This window comes from Talpa europaea (assembly GCF_964194135.1).
Source record: "Talpa europaea genome assembly, chromosome: 9".
Classification (NCBI taxonomy): Eukaryota; Metazoa; Chordata; class Mammalia; order Eulipotyphla; family Talpidae; genus Talpa; species Talpa europaea.
Window position 1 is genome coordinate 1,248,397 of NC_140076.1, and position 16,095 is coordinate 1,264,491.

At 70.4% G+C, this 16,095-nt stretch overlaps 1 protein-coding gene across 3 annotated transcripts in view; it reads left to right on the forward strand.

The window, feature by feature from the left end:
* Window positions 1-877: 877 nt before the first annotated feature.
* TP73 (tumor protein p73) overlaps window positions 878-16,095 on the forward strand; it is a gene marked incomplete at both ends in the record, with an annotated part of 30,155 nt that continues 14,937 nt past the window's right edge. For all 3 annotated transcript variants that reach the window (XM_084243295.1, XM_084243296.1, XM_084243297.1), the window contains 2 exons: window positions 878-936; window positions 1,249-1,369. In XM_084243295.1, the coding sequence (XP_084099421.1) occupies window positions 878-936; window positions 1,249-1,369 (180 nt within the window). The remainder of the gene's footprint in view (window positions 937-1,248; window positions 1,370-16,095) is intronic.

Consider the following 16,095-nt stretch of genomic DNA (forward strand, 5'->3'; position numbering starts at 1 on the left):
CTGGCCATTGTGCTTGGCCTCAGCCTCCCCCCGGTGCCCAGCCCAGCCCCTGCAGCACTCCTGGCTCGTGCCGCTGCCCGGGGCTGGCAGTCTGGCACGTGGCTGCCCCAGGAGCGTGTCACAGGCCACCGCAGCACCTGCCCTCCCGGGGACAGAAAGCAACAGATTGAGGGCCGGCCCCTCCCCCACATGCCGCGGGCAGGTCTGGGCCTGCCTGCTTGGGCACTGCCAGGCGCTGGCCCAGCTGACTCCCACAGCCCCTCGCCAAGGGCCCGGAGGCGCCCTGGGAGCCCTGGCGGGGGCAGGTGGCCTCAGGTTTCCTGCCCCTCCCCCCACCGCAGGACAAGGGGCCCCCGCTGTGCCCCCGGCAGCGTCCTCCTGGGTGGCGGGCCCCATGGGTGGAGCTGGGCATGGAGGCAACAGAGGAGACGGGGTCAGCGGGCCTGGCCAGCGGGCCTGGGGTCTCCTGTGAGGCAGGGCCACGGGTGGGTCACCCCGGCCGGCAGCTTTACCGCCTCGGCGGCCTCTCCCATGGCCAGACGGCCCTGGAGGCGGAAGGCTGTGGCATCCCTGCAGCCGTGGGCACGCGCCCGCCCCATGGCCCCGGCATCCAAGCAGCCCCAGGGCCTGGGGTCAGGAGCGCCGTGACCAGACACTCCTCAGGGCCACGAGGGGTGCCTCGGGGGCTGCCGTCCCCAGCAAGGGCTGCTGCTGCCCCCACCTCCCAGCCGGTGGTCCCCAGGCCAGAGGCCAGGCCAGGCCCTCTCCGAGGTCGAGCCCGGCGGGTGGGCAGGAGGGTCCCGCTGCAAAGGAGGGGCCTTGCTCACCGTGCACCTCCTGCCCCACAGAGCGAGCCCTCGGGCCGGCGTGGGCCGAGATGTCCCAGCCGTCCTCTGCCGACGAGGGGGCCACCTTCGAGCACCTCTGGAGCTCCCTGTGAGTATGCCCTCCATGGCAGGGCCGGGCTCGCGGCCCCTCTCGGGCGGGAGGGGCAGGCGAGGGTGGGCAGGAAGCGGCCGGCTCGGGCCTTGTCCTGGGGATGCCTCCCAGGGGTGGGTGCTGGGAGAGGTGAGTGCCCAGGCCTCGCTGGCACTCGCACCAGGCCTGCAGAGCCAGGCCGGGATGGGGAGGCAGGAGCTGAGGGTCAGCAGGGAGGAGCAGGCGAGATGATGGCCTTTGGGGCAGGAGCTTCGGATGGGCTCCGGGCCTGGGGGTGTGGGGCTGACGGCGCTGACCCCCTCCTCCCAGGGAGCCAGACAGCACCTACTTCGACCTTGCCTCGTCCAGCCGGGGGAATAATGAGGCGGCGGGCAGCGCGGAGACCAGCATGGACGTCTTCCACCTTCAGGGCATGACCACGTCTGTCATGGTGAGTGGAGCGGGGCGGTAAGTGCTTGTGCTCTCGGGAGCCTGAGCTTGAGGCACAGCTTCCGTGGTGGGTTTGGAGGTTGCGAAAGAGAAAAAGCGTGTCAGCCCCAGTCACGTTCAGACGGGCGGCAGGAGTCGATGAGGCAAGGCTGGGTGCAGGTGCAGGAAGGACTTCAGGCATGGCTGCATCCAGGTGTCCACCAGCTTCCTCTCTGTCTCTGTCTTGCTTTTGCTTGGTGTTTTGTTCTTTGGCTCCATCTCCTCTCATGAAGGGTACCAGACCCCACCAGCACCCCCTTCTTGTGGGAGATGACTCCTCTTTGCCCAGAGTCCAACAGACCTGCCTCTCATTGGTCTGTGTGGTCCTGTGCCCATTTCTGAGCCGGCCCTGCGCCTCTGATGAGTCTGGGTCCCCTGAACAGGGTCCGGATGGAACAGAGGGGTGGGGCTCCCCACCACAGGCACTGAGTTATGGGAGAAGACCCTGAAGGAGGACTGAGCTGGTGTTTCCAGAGACAAGGGGCAGGTTGGGGGCCACGCAGGGCCCTCCTCTTGGCCAGAAGGCAGGTGCTGGTCCAGGAGGTGCTGCTGATGCCCACTGCCAGGTGTGCTGGGCCAGAAAGGGGATGATGGCGGCAGCAGGGGGGTGCAGGGACCCAGGCCTTGGGGAGCCTCTACTGTCCCAGTCACCTCTGCTGGCCCCGACTGTTCCTCCTGCCCAGACTTGCTGCTGGGCACCCTGGGTCAGCTTGCGGAGTCAGCTGGCGACGGAATCCAGAACCCAGGGAGGGCCTGTACGGCATGAGCTGCCTCTGCCTTCCCAGGCTGAGCTCTCAGCCCCAGCGCTGGTCCAGGGCCGCATGCAGGGAGGGGGTGCTGGGAACCCTAGATGCCCTACCCCCCAAAGGCCCCTCTTCCAGAAGACCCTCACCCCAACACACACCTGTCCCGGGCACCTTGGGCATCTGGCAAATAATGGGGGCCATGGGGACTCCCATCCCAAGCACCACCATGCAGGGCGAGGGGAGGCAGGAGCTGACCGGCCCTGTCTGCCTCACGGACGCTGGGCGGCGCAGCACCCACGGGCGCCCCTGGACCCAGAGGGGGTGGTTTCGGGGCTGGTGCAGCTGGGGTGGGGTGGGCTGGCAGGCACTGAGCCTGTGAATTCCCCTTCTCTGGTCTGAGGGATCCGGCCTCACTCAGGTGGGGAAACCAGGGCAGGGGCTTGGTGGGGCCGGCCGTGTCCTGCCCCGGGGCCAGGGCCGAAGCGTGTCTCCCGTGGGGGCGTTCCTGTTCAGCCACTGCTCCCGGGGCTGAGGGCCTGGCCTTTTATAGATGTGCAACTCTGCCGTTACTGGGGTCAAGGGTTGTGTATGGGGGTTTGTGGGTTCACAATTAATACATAAAATATATGGAATTATGTTAGCCCAGGGGAGGAACAGGCGGGCTACACAGGCGGGCGGGCTACACTGGGGGCCTCCCGCCTGGGCCGGCTCGGAGCTCTGCAGAAGTCTTTGAAATGGGGCCGGGTGACCAAGCTGACGCCAGACTGCGTTACAGCCGGAAACCGAGTGTCAGGCCTCAAACGAGTCCCCTGGGAGGTTGTGGGGGAGGAGGAGCTGCCCCAGGCCCCAAGTGCAGGCCCTGGGAGGCCCGCGTCCGGCCCGCACACCTGTCCAGCCTCCCAGTTCCCCTCTTCGGGGGCAGAAGGCCTGGAGACCCCACAGATGCAGGGTTGGGGATCCTGGACTTGGGAGGTAAAAGGGTCAGTTTTAGGTCCCTGCGGGACGGGTGCGCTGCCCGCTCCAGCGGGCGGGGCGGGCTGCTGGGACGCAGGCTCGCAGTGAGGTGAGCGGGACGCCCTCTCCTCTGCTAACCGCAAGAAGGCAAATCTGTCTTCCAGTGACGGTTTTCTTAGCAAAAGTTGTGCCTGACAGCTGCCGGCAAAGTCCGGTCCCAAGGTGGGGTGTCCTTGGCCCTCTCTGGCCCGGCCGGGGAAGGAGAGCCAGGCCCGCCTCACCCTGACCCTGGCAGGCCTATCTTGACCAGTAGGGTTGGTGCGGGGCCGTGGGCTGCCCAACCCACCCCACCCTCACGCAGCCCAGACGGAGGCTGAGAGAGGCGTGTGGTCAGGTGGAGCTGGCTGCAGAGCCCCTGGGGTCATGGACCTGGCCCAAGAGCCCCCCAGTGCAGGACTGGAGGGGAACAGGGCCCAGGGAGCAGCGGACCACAGAGCTGAATCAGCCTCTCCTCCCAGGATGTGGCCCTGGAGCCTGGACACGGTTCAGGTGAAGCTCAGGCCTCCTGAGTGCCCACTGCCCCGACTGATGCAGTCATGGCCCAGCAGGAGAGCCTCCTTGGGGGGCCCCTGAGTCGGCCCCCAGGCCCTGGCCTTGACCAAGAGTCCCTCGGGGACCCCTCCCACCCTTGGTGGGTCTCAGGACAAGGTCGAGGATGGGTGGAGGCTCAGACGCCCTCCGGTGTCCCGCGCAGACCATGTCTGGCGCCTCCAGAGGCTGTCCTGGTGCTGACGGTGCTGGCCCTGGCCCCCAGGCTTTGGGTGCCCTGCCCCGGCCATGCTGAGGCGGCACATCCTTGAGGGCAGGGACATGGTCTCTGGGGCGGTGCCGCCCTGGATGGTAACCCTGGCGACCGGGCCTGCAGGTTGCCGAGTGGCGTCTACTGGCCTCTCAGAGGACAGCCCAGGGCTGGCCCCAGACACCCTTGGTGCCACCAGGGACGGCGGGGGAGCGACCCTGGCTCAAGTGCCCCACACCAGGGTCTTGGCGCGTCCTCACTTGTGAAGTTGGGGGAGCAGAGAGTGTGGGGTCCAGTCTGCGGGGACACCCAGCCCTGGGCCTCAGGCCTCTCTCCCGCCACGCGGCTGGCTGACGAGGAAGCCGGTGCAGATGGGCCTCGGAGGGCCGCCCCAGAGTAGACTCCCGCGGGGACGGTGAGCTCCATGCAGCTGAGCCACACCCTCTGCACTCACGCCGCGAGCTGTGTGCCTGGCTGGGGACCCCCAGGCCAAGTCTTGGGCTCAGGCCCGCCCCTTCCATGTGGACTGTCCCGGAGAACCAGCCTCTGCCGGCCTCCCGGCTGTAGAAGCGCTCGCCCGGGCCCCAGCTGCCCGGGCCCAGGAGCACTAGGAGGGGGTGATGGATGCTGGGTGTGCGGAGCCAGCCCTGCCCAAGGGGCCCACGCTCAGGGCCCACCCCAGCCCGCCTTGGTGGAGAGCTGGCCCCTGTGGTGGCCTGCGGCTTGGCTGTCCTCGCAGACCTGAGGTGGCGCCCCGACACAGGGGCCCGACACAGGGGCCGCCTCGAGCAACGCCTGCAGGGTGCTGGCCTCTCCGGGGCTGCGGGGAGTGTGGGACCCTGGGAAGGGGGCTGGAGCTCGAGGGTCTCTGGCCCCGAGGGAGGAGTACAGACGGCGGGAAGGAAGCTCCATCATGAGAGCTCGGTGAGCCCCCGGCTGGCATGGGGGTGCCCTCGGAAGCAGAAGGCCTGTTCCCGTCCAGACACCCCCATGCCGGCCTGGACACTGGTCCCAAGCCCCCAAGTCTAGACAAAGGGGAACATTGCTCTGGGGGGAGACCCCTCCAGCTCTGAGGCTGCACAAAGGGGGAGTCAGTGAGGGAGGCCAGAGGTGCTCTGCGAGGCCGAGGCCCCTCCTTCTGCCACTCCCTGTCTGGGGACTCCCCTCAGCCAGGTCTGTCGCCCTCTCCCTCCCGCCCCTTCCCGCCTCTCCTGGCGCCTTTCTCTGGCGACAGCTGGCCTGGGCGGTGGCCTGGGCGGGGCTGCAGGGGCAGATGCTCCCTCCCCCACCCCGGGTGCCCACCGGGAGCCTCGCTACAGAACAGACTCTTTTGGGGGGGGGCTGGGCAGCCCAGCTTTTTCCCAGGGAGGAAGAATTGCCAGGAGACCGGGGTGTGAGGGACTTGCTGGACGACGGCCTCCCTTCTGCCCCACTCTGCCCCCACGTTGGGGGGTGGGAGGAGCCGGCAGCTCCCTGGGTGGGGACCTTGGGGTGCCTTGAGGCTGAATCCCCACACCTGAGGTCTCCTTCCCGCCACCCTGGGCCCGTTGGTGTCTTTCACCTCAAATTCCTCTTACCTTTACTCTCCCCCTTCTGCTGCTTATGTAACTTGCCGGTTGAGGGACCAGCCGAGCCTCCCCAGCCCGGCAGAGGGCTCTGCCTGCCCGTGGGTCCCGGCAGGACACCGGCTGTGGGATGCGGGGGCCTGCCGAGTGCGTGCAGTGCCCGTGGGGCCGGGGTCCCCGCTCCAGCCCGCTCTGCGCCCACCCGGCTCTGTATCCTTCATCCCCCTCTGGAGGCCCCACCCAGACCCTCTTTGGTGTAAGGCCCAGGCACACCCGCCCTACTCCTGGCAGGACCTCCCTGCACGGGCCTTCTGGGGTGTCGTGAGGGCCCCTGCCCCGTGCTGCTCGCTGGAGTATCTGGCTAGTGGGTGCACAGCTGCTGCCTCCCGCCAGCCCGGCCCCCAGGTCCGTAACGTCCGCGCGCCGGCCTCCCCTGGGGGTCGTCACGCGTGACAGGTGCACACTAGGAGCTGACCGCCATGGTCAGTGGGGCTCAGCCCCGAGAGTGTGGCCTGGGTGTGTGACCCCAGCCCCCACCGGCCCCGGGGCTCTGGTCCCTCAGCGGGAGTAGCTGGGGCTGGCACGTCAGCTGGTTCCTGGGGCACCCCTCTGTGCGAAGCCGCCCCTAGGGGCCTGGGCGGTCTGGGAGGGGCAGGAACAGACCAGGACACGGGGTCTCTGCTGCGCTCCTGTGGGTTTTCCTGTGGGTGCGAGAGCGGCTGTGCTTTGGGGCCTGGGGGGGTTGGGCCCCTGTGCCAAGGGCCGCTTCCCGCCAGACAGAGATGGTGATGTTATAGTGGGGGTTCAGGCTCCACACCGGGCGCCGGCCCACGCTCAGGCCTCCTCGGGTCTTGTGAGGAGCCCAGCGACCCTCTGGGCCACTCCACTCGGCGGTCAGGGCGCGTGGGCTCGGGGCTCTGCAGCTCGATCCTGCTTGGTGCCGCACCCGCTGCTCCCCGCGGCCACCAGACACACCGCGGGGCCAGGAGGAGCTGTTCCTTTCCGTTGGGCCTCTGGGGTGCCCCTGGAGGACCGTGGGTCCCTGGGCAGGAGGCGAGGTGCTCTCTTTTCCCTTCGGGGTGGCCTGGCCTGGCCTGCGGGGTCTCCAGGGCCAGGACTGGCCCCCTGTGCTGGGGGTGGGGGCCGAGGTCCCGAGCCTCAGGGGTGGCACCTGAGCAGGAGCGGGTGGGGTTTGATGTGGCGGAGCTGGGCCCGGCTGGCGCCCCCTCCCCGGCAGCTCGTGGTGCGGTGCCGCACATCCTCGGGCAAGCTGGGACCTGCCTGGCACTGATGAATAGTCATGAGGAGTACGGGGTGGGCCGCGGTTTGTTGTTGGATGCAGCTAGTTGACAGAACCCGGGCGGAGGAGAGAGCGAAGATGCCGGCCCGCGGCCCACATGTTCCGGGGCACCCGCAGCTGCCGCTGCCTTAGCCACGGAGGCTCCCCACCCGGCCCCACCCCGCCACGGAGCCCATGCCCGGCCCCACGGCGCGCCAGCCCCCGGCGAGAGCGGCCCCCGCGCCCACCATGCTGCGCGCCAGCGACCCGATGCAGCGCTTCGCCACGGTAGGCGCGGGCGGCTCGGCCTGCCTGGGCGCCCTCTCCACCCCCGGGACCCCGCGGGGCCTTCGCACACACAGGGCTCATGGCCACTCGCTGCCCGTCTCCCTAGCCGGGCACCTGCCGCCCGTAGCCGGGCGGTCACCCAGCGGAAGCCAGGGCGGGCTATGGGTGCCACGCAGGGGCTGGGCAGCTTCCGGGCATGGGGCAGACGCCCGCCCTCCTGGGGAGCCGGGAGCAGCGGCTATGCGGGGCCTGGGTGGTGCGGTCCCCGGTGTGGCCTCCTGGTGCCCCCGCTGCAGGCTGGCAGCCCCGCTATCCAGGCTCAGGTCCACGGCAGCCCCGCCTGGCCGGGCTCGGCGTGCGGGGTGGGCTCCGCTCCGGCCGGCTGTGAGCGCCCGGGGGTCTGCTCGCTCGGGGCACGGAGTCGGCTGGGTGGGGCGTGGGCCTGACTTGGTGGGGTCGAGCTGGGGCAAGGACTCGCTGCCGTCCTGTGGCCGGGGCAGGGCAGCGGCCAGGCAGAGGAGAGGAGGCTGCAGGCTGCAGGGACCCCTGCGGCCCGGCCCCGGGGACTGGGCTTGCTTCAGGCTTGTCGGTCCCGGGAGCCCTCGGGCTCTGGCTGCTAATTGAGCAGGTCGGGCGGGTGCAGCTGCTCCACGCCGGCCATTCCCTGCCAGGGAGGCAGCTGGGGTGCGTGGGGCCCCCGGGACTGTGTGGCTCGCTGGGGGCCTGGCTGGGCAGGGGTCAGGAGAGCCAGGGGTCCCTGAGCCTCCGGGCTGCAGACAGAGCTGGGGCCCACAGCCTCTCGGGTGTCGACGTGCACGGGTGTCGGTGTGCACGGGTGTCAGTGTGCACGGGTGTTGGTGTGCACGGGTGTTGGCATGCACGGCGTGCTTGGAGGGCTGCCCGCTCGTGCACGTGCGGCGTGCGTGTGCTGGGACAGGGAAGTGCGCTGTGGCTCGGGCCTGTGTCCCGGGCAAGGCCCTGGCCCAGAACAGGTGAAGGGCGCGGGTCACCAGCCTCCGCGGCCTGCCCTGGGTGCCGTGCCCTCTGGCAACGCCGTGACCGCTCCACGCCCTGGCCCTGGGGGGGCCGCAGCGGGGCGAGGATCCGTCCTTTCTGCCACCCCCAAATGCTCCCCTGCTTGCCCGTTTGCCCCCAGCATGGCCCTGGGCAGCCTGCAGCTGAGGGCCCCCGGTGGTGGGTGAGCCGGGCTGTCTCCTGCCCAACCCCCCCACCCATGTCTGCTGCCACGCGCAGACAGACCCGAAGGCTTGGTCCCGAGGCCGGTGTCCCTGTCCGGCCAGTCAAGAAGCTGGGGACTCGGGGCTTCCCGCGCCCCCTTCCTCTCCCTGATGTGGACTTGAGTGGGGCCCCGTGTCCGGGAGACCGGCAGTGGCCACCACGCATGCCTGGCCCGGTGTGACCCCCTCCTCCGCCTGGCCCTCAGCCGCGCTGAGTGTCAGTGCCCGGGTGGGTGCTGAGCGTCCAGGAAGGCCGCTGGCCGGGGCTGGTCCTGCTGGTCTGAGGCGTCTCAGCTTCCCGCCCCAGCGAGGGGAGCTCTTCCCCCCCAGAGAGGCCACACTACCCCGCGCTACCCTGCGAACTCGAGCAAACCACAGGCCGTCCTGAGGCTGAGCTGTCACCTCGCCCTCTGAGAGCCGGGCCCTGGGTCAGGAAGGACGCCAGGTCAGATGCCCAGCAGCGTGTCCGCAGGCCCTCCCCTTGTGAGCAGGGTGGCCGGCGCTAGGCCAGAAAGCTGTGGACTCGGGGGGAGGGGTCCTCTGAGCAGGTCCAGCGGCAGGAGGGGGGGTCCACTGAGCGGGTCCAGCAGCGGGGGGGGGTGCACTGTGCAGGTCCAGCAGCGGGGAGGGAGGGTGTCCCTCTGTGAGGGTCCAGCAGCGGGGGTGAGGTGCCCTCTGAGCAGGGCCAGCGGCAGCGCCCAGGGGCTAGATGCTCTGCCCAGAGCAGCTTCTGCATCCTGGGCACCAGGGCCTCCTGGCACTCAGGCCAAGCACTGGGACCTGCGAGGTCTCCCACTAGGGCAGGGTTGGGGGAGCAGCTGGGCGACATTCCCAATGGAACCGGGACCGGGGAGGGCCAGGCCATCTCCCCGAGGATCCCAAGCCCGCCCCAGCGCTCCAGGCCCCACAGACCGCAGGGAACTTCCTGGGCGGGAAAGGCCCAGGGCAAGGCGGAGCCTCCCGCAGAGCTGAGCACAGCCCCCTGAGGGAGCCAGGTGACCTGGAGGGTGGGCACCCGGCGGTGGGAGCTGGCCGGCAGGTCAGGGCTGCCGGCTGCCCAGGACCACAGGGTTGGCTGTGGCCTGCAGCGGCGAGGGGCCCTCGGGTTTGGGGTGGCGGCAGGTGGGGAGGTGCAGGGGCTTGGAGTGAGCAGAGGGTGAGGGAGACTCAGAGGGGGGGTGGGGAGGGGTGAGCAGAGGGAGGAAGGACCCAGCGTAGGTGCAGGGAGCAGGGGTGAGGGGAGGGGGCCTCAGGGCAAGGGCTGAGGAGGGTGACCCTCTGTCTGGAGCCCTGCTGAGGGGCAGGGCCGGGAAGGGCGGAGGTGGGAGGGTGACGGGCTGGATTGACGAGGTGGGCACTCAGGGAAGGTGCCCACGGGGCAGGAGGCTGGGCAGGGTGGCGTGGAGAGCCTGGGCTTCCCACCGGGACCCCAGCAGGAGGGGAGGAGGTGAGGGCTGCGGAAACTGCAGGGAAGGGGTGGGGCGCTGGGGATGCCTCAGGGAAGGGGTGGGGGCGCTGGGGACCCCTCAGGAAAGGGGTGGGGGCGCTGGGGGCTGCAGGAGGCGGTCCCAGCGAGGCAGGGCAGGGCACGTCCCCTGGGAAGGACTGGCTTTCCAGGCTCCACGTCCAGCACCAGCGGCCTCCCTGTGTCCCCTCCCCCACTTGCCAGCCCCAGCCCCCACCCCCTCCACGACGCACCCCTGCTCAGCTGGCGGAAAGTTCTCTCTTCTTAGCTTGGCCGAACCCTGGAACCTCAGTTCCTCCCTGAGCCAGTCCTGCTCGCCCCCTCGGCCCTTCCCCAGCACGGGCCCCTCCGCCCTCCGGACCCAGCCTGGACCCCTGCACCCCCCCCACGCTGCAGGGTGGCATCTGCACCTCCGCGGGGCCCTGCCCTGCCAGGCCTCTGCCAGCCGCCGCGTGACCTGCCGTCTCGCTGCCCGAGCCCGGCCTCACTCCTGCACCCAGTCTGCCTGCCCAGAGCCCTCGGGTGCAGCCCCGGGGCTCACGGAGCCTCTGCCCCCCGGGCCTCCGCTTTGAGCCCTGACCCTGGCTCTCTTTCCCCCACTTGGGGTCCCGGCTCAATGTGCCTCGCCAAGGGCTCGCGCCTCGCCTCTCCTGTCACTACCCAAGTCCTCGGCCAGCGGTTGGTGCCCAGCCTGCCCACGGGGGGGCCGGGAGCTGCCTGTGGCCCCTGGGGCCTGGTGGGCCAGTGCCAGAGAGACAGACAGACAGACAGACAGGTGACTGCAGAGCCTGGAGCTGCTGGCAGTGGTGCTAGGGAGGAGGGCACAGACACCCGCCGCACCCCACCGTCTGTGCCCCCCTCCACCGCCTGTCCCGTTTGACCCGCCTCCTGTGCTGCCCCGCAGGCACCCGCTGGCCCCGTCCTGCCCACACGCCAGGCCAGGCCCGAAGGCTCCCGCGGAGGCTGGAGGCTGGCAGGGGGAGGGGAGCGCGCAAGTGGCCAGAGGAGCCTCCTCGCAAGCCGGGTCTTGCTGGCGCCTGCAGGGGCCCGTCCCAGCCATGGTGCTGGGGGAGGTGCCAGGGACAGGCCGGGCCCTCGGGGGGCCTCGCCACGCGCAGCCCCAGCACGCCCCAGCCCTTCACTGACCACTGACGCGGGTCCTGCCCCTCCTGGGGGTCGGAGCAGATGCGGCTGTGGGGGCCTCGCACCTGGCTGCCGGCGTCCGCTGCTCACGTGGGCACACGTGGTCCCCACACCCCGATCCTCCCCGCGGGACAGGTGGGATCAGCACCTGAGCGGGCCCCTGCGTGGGGGCCTGGCTGGGGGCTCGGCGAGGAGCAGAGGGCGCCTGAGGGAGATGGGGGGCTCTGCGGTCCCTGCCTGCGCCGGTCACCTGAAGGCGTCACGCCGGCCCCTCCTGTGCACACTCACACTGGTGTGGGGGGAAGCCGCGTGGACGCTGTTCACCCACTTTCCAAAGACCAGGGAAGGGAACCCCCGGCCAGGCAGTGGTGAAGCTGGGGCGCGGGCCCTTCTGACTCCCTGGGCAGCCCAGGGCCCTGCTGGGGGCGCTGGAGAGAGGACCCCGGGCCTGCCCTGCAGGTCGTGAGGCTCAGCCTGGCCAGCCCCTGGGGAGGGCGGGGGGTGGGGGGGCGCGAGGCGGGGGCCAGCCTCCCTGGGGCCAAGCCGGCCGTGCAGGGGGATCCCTGGGCCACGCGGGAGTGTTTGCACGGCCAATGCGGTGGGTGTTCACCCCTGTGGCGCAGCAGGTGGGGTTGGGGTGTGGACCGTAGGTCTGCAGAGATGGGGTTGGACTGGCTCCCCTCCGGGGTGATTCTTGGAACCGTGTCGGGGGCCCCTGCGCCTTTGGAGGGACTTTGGGGATGCGCCCCCGCCGCGGGGTCTCAGAAGAGAGCCGGGGAGCAGAGACGCCAGCTCACAGCCAGACACCCCTTCTGGCTCTCCGGCGAGGTCCCTGGCGGTCGCCCTGAACTGCTGACGCCCCTGCCTGCGCTCTGGAGGCCGCAGGGACACGGCCAGCCCGCCGGACAGCTGGGGGCTTTAGGAGTGAACAGTCTGGCTCTTCCCAGCCAGAGACAAAAGGGACCCCCATCATACCCCTCCCACTTGGACCTGCAATGGGGGTCGGTGTGTGCCGGGTCTTCCTCCACTTGGGATCCCAGCTCAGTGTGCCTCGCAAAGGAGGCGGAGGAGCCAGCGGTGCTTCCTCCCACCGGCAGCCCTGGGGTGCATCCTGCCCGCCTGGGGATGGGGGAGTTAGCCGCAGGCGCCCTCACAGGACTGTTGTTACCGCGTGCCCTGCGGGACCTGCAGAGGTGACAGCCTGCAGGGTGGTGCCAGGAAGCCCATCCCCCAGGGGAGTGGGGAGGGGCCCACACCTGCGCAGAGGGAGCAAGCCTGGGGGGCTTCCAGAAGGCAGCGAGAGGCGTGCCGGGCTCTCTCGAGCCTCCGTGTCTGTGAGGAACGGTCTCCCTGAGTCCGTGAGCGAGCCAAGTCCCACCACCGACAGCCTGGTGCAGGCACAGGGATGGAGGGCCCCTCCCCAGGCCCGCCGCGGCGCGAGCGGGCTGAGACGGCCTCTGGGACACCCCGGAGGGGGCAGGCTGTCCATGGCCAGCGTCCCGGGCGAGCTCCAGGTGGTGCCTGTGCCCAGCCGCGCAGCCCACAGCCTCCGTCCCCCTGTCCGTCTCTGGTGTCCCCGCGGCGGTGCTGGAAGCCGGACACCAGGAGGGAGCTGGGGCAGGTTCCCAGGGTCCAGGCCCTGAGGGTCTTTCTGTGACTCGCGGGGTCAGTTCCTCTTACCCCAGCGTTTCTGAGAGCCCACCCGGGCGGGACAGGAACAGGGAGACCCTGCCCCTGCCCCAGGGGACCCAGCATCCTCGGGCATGGGGCCCTGCCCTGCTGGACCAGCTCTGCCCTCCCCTGCAGCCTCCCCTGCTGGCCTTAGTGCAGGTGCGGGGAGGTGGCTCCTGATGGTTTCGGGGAGCCCCTCCTGGTGGAGGGTTCCAGGTTCCTGGCCCTCTGCAAAGTGGGCGCTGGCTTCTCCCTCCTTACAGATGTGACACCTGGAGGCTGGGGAGGCAGGGGCTGGCCCCTCGGGGCCTGGGGCTCGGCCCCACCCATCTCCTCCTGACTCGAAGCCCTACCTGGGGGACCTGGGGCGCCTGACCCCCTCCACGGGGCACGTTCTCGCCAGGGCACCCACCTGGCCCTGGACTGGCAGGGCCTGCCCCAGGGGTGATGGGGAGGCAGCGGGCGCCAGGAGAAGGCCACTTCCTATGCCCATGACGGGGGCCCCGGCCCGTGCCATCCCCAGCTTGACTGGCAGAGGGCACCTGGGGCTCGGGGGTTTTCTCCAGCTCGCCCTTCCTAGCCAGGTGCCCAGAGGACCCTTGGGCAGCGCCCTCCCTTCCGGGACTCAGCGCCTGGCCCTGGGCAGAAGCGGACTCCCTGGGGAGGGGCTGACTCATCCTTCTGGAAGGCAGCCCCCCCCCACCCCGCAGACAGGTGGCCGCAGCCTGCGGTGCAGGCCGGTCCCGGGCCTCTGGCCTGGCTGGAGGGGAGCCCGCCACCCGGCCGCCCGCTCTCCGTGCTCGGCCTCCCTGGGCCCGGGCCAGGAGCCCCGCGCGTGTGGGCACATGTGGGCCGCCGCAGGCCGGGCGTGTCCTAATTAGCCTGCTCTCTGGGGAGTTCTCATTGAAAGCAAAACAAACCAAAAAAAGACCTGGTTTTGCCCGGTCCCTCCCCGCTGCCAAGTGGGTCTTGCCTCGGCTTCCGGAGCCTCTGGAGCCGGGGACTCCCCGACCCCATTCACGACAGCCCCCGCCGCCGCCGCCAGCCCACCTGGGCTCCCTGCCGGTGGCCGGAGGTGGCCCAGGCGAAGCTCCCCCGCCCGCGGGGAGGAGACACGGAAGCCCCCTGCGGGCAGGCGGGGCGGCTGCAGTGGCCACTTGCTGACCAGCGGGGTCCCGGCTGCCCCAAAGCCGCACCCACAGTGACACCAGAGGGGAAATCTGCCGCCTCCCGTGACTGCAGGCGCGGCCCCCCCAGAGCCCCAGGGCAGGGGGACCAGGGGGTCTGCGGAGGCACCTGGGTAGCATGCGGTCCTGACCCTGATCCCCAGGGGCCGTGTCGGGGCGCCCGCTGAGGAGGGCGAGCCCCACCTGGGGCTGTCGGAGGCCCCGTCCCGGCGGGACGCAGACTCAGCCCACCAGGGGGAGGCGCGGCCGGCTGTGCCTGAGCAACCTTCACGTCTCGATAGGAGCCGAGGCCAGCCCGGGAGCCTCCGGGTTCCCTCCCGCTCTGTGGCTGCTGGGTGGGGAGATCCTATCAGCCCCTCTCCTTCTGGTTCAGTGACTAATTCCCTGGCACCCACCTAAGAGCAGCAAAGAATGTGGACAAGTTAAAATCTGAACGGCGCTGTCGCGGGTCTGCTTCCTGCTCCTCCCGGACGCGGGGCCGGCCTGCTGCCGGGCGCCGAGCTGGGGCCAACCGGACCCCTGCTGTACCCCTGCCGGGGCGCATGTGCGACCAGGGGGAGGCAGGACCCCTACAGCCCTCGGGTAGCCAGGACCCCTCCCGGAGCAGGGCCGGCTCTCCACCCGGGAAGAGGACAGGGTCCGCGGCGGGGCGGGCCCCTCACTCCAGGACCTGCCAGGTTCTCCACACCTGGGAGGACACACGGCTGGGCCTCTGTGCCGGGGGCCTGTCCTGCTGCCCGTTGTACCCACCTTCGTCATCGTCCACCACCCGCGCGTCCACCCACCCGCCCACGCACCCACTCGCTTGCCCATTAATTCGGCAGCCCCGGGTCGCCACTGTGAGGAGAAGCCCCGGCTCTCCCTGCGACCTCGGCCTGCTGTCCCTCGGCAGCTGGGGGCCCGCTGGTGGCCGCGCACCCCACGAGAGGGCCTCGCGCGCTCACACCTCTGCATTCCCCAGTAGCCGCTTTGACGAGGTGGGGACGGGACAGTGGACGATAAGACGTGGTCGTCCCGCCGCGGTCATGCCGGCGTGTCCCTGCGGGTGTCTCCCGTCGTCCCCACCCCCGACGGGCCCCTGGGCCTTCCCTGGGCTGTCTCGTAGCCGGCGTGGCGGGTGCGGCCTGGTGGGTGGCCCGTGGCTCACGCCTGTCCGTGGAGGGCGTTTATTCGGCTTCGCTGGGGCAGTCCCGGGGGCGCGGCCCGAGAGCGCCGAGCACGAGGGGCTTCTAGCGACAAGCGAGGTGCGGTCCTGGCCCAGCCCCGCGCAGGCCTGTCGCCAAGTGCCGCCCGCGCTCGGGACGCCAGCTCCGTGGGCCGCAGGGGGCCGGGGGCCTCGTCCCGGAGGGTGGGCTTGGCCTCCTCCTGGAGGGGAGCGCCTGGGCCCCCTCCCCCAGCCCCCCCACCCCATGCCACTGCCTGGCCCTCCCCCAGCAGCTCCCCCTCTGCCGCAGGGTCCAGGGCGCAGCCCTCACCCCAGAATCCGGCAGGCTGGCTCTTGGGCCCCCCCACCACCTGGAGGGGGGCCCTAATCTCCTGGAGGGCAGCTGATGCTCTTCCCAGGCCCCCGCGTGCCGGGCCTGGGCCTGGGGTGGCGCCGGGGGCACCCTCTGCTGTCCCTGCCTTGGTGTGCAATTCACACAGCCTCCTCTCACCCCGTGGCTCTCGGGACAGGTGTGGCTGTCGCATGGACCATGCATTTTAGGCCGTTTTTGTCACCCCCAAAGGAAAGCTTGCGCCCCTAAGCCGTCACCCCGCTACGCGGTGCCCGCCCCGTCTGCCTGTCCCGTGAACCTGCGCAGCATGTGGGGCGTCAGCCTTCGAGTCCGGCTGCTGGGCCGGAGTCCCGAGGCCCCGGGTGCAGCTCGCACCGTACCTCACATTACCCACTGCGTTACCCCTTCACCTGCTGGTGACACTGGGGCCCCCCTCCCCGTGTCAAGGCTGAAGTTGCAGGAGACGAGGAAGGAGTGGGGAGCCGGGTCAGTGCCCGAGCCCCAGGCTGGCCGCGGCAGACACCTGAGGGCCCGCTGGTGGCATTTTAGCCCCGGCCGCTCAGCTGTGCGTGTTGGGGGAGCGTGGGCGGGCACAGGGCTCTGCCTGACTTGGGGGCCCTTGCCAAGGGGAGCTGGAGGGCTGGGGCTCTGGAGGAAAGGGCCTGCCTGGCCTCTGGGGGGTCAAAGGGTTTTCCCCACTGAAGACGCCCCTCCCTGGGCCGAGGGGCTCTGGGGGCTCTGCAGACCCTGGAGAAACTGGTGAGGTCGGAGCTGTATGCAGTGTCACCCCAGGCCTGGGGGTTCCTGGGGGGCAGGGGACGGCCAGGAAGGCTGTTTCCCAGTTTGGAGGAGGCAGC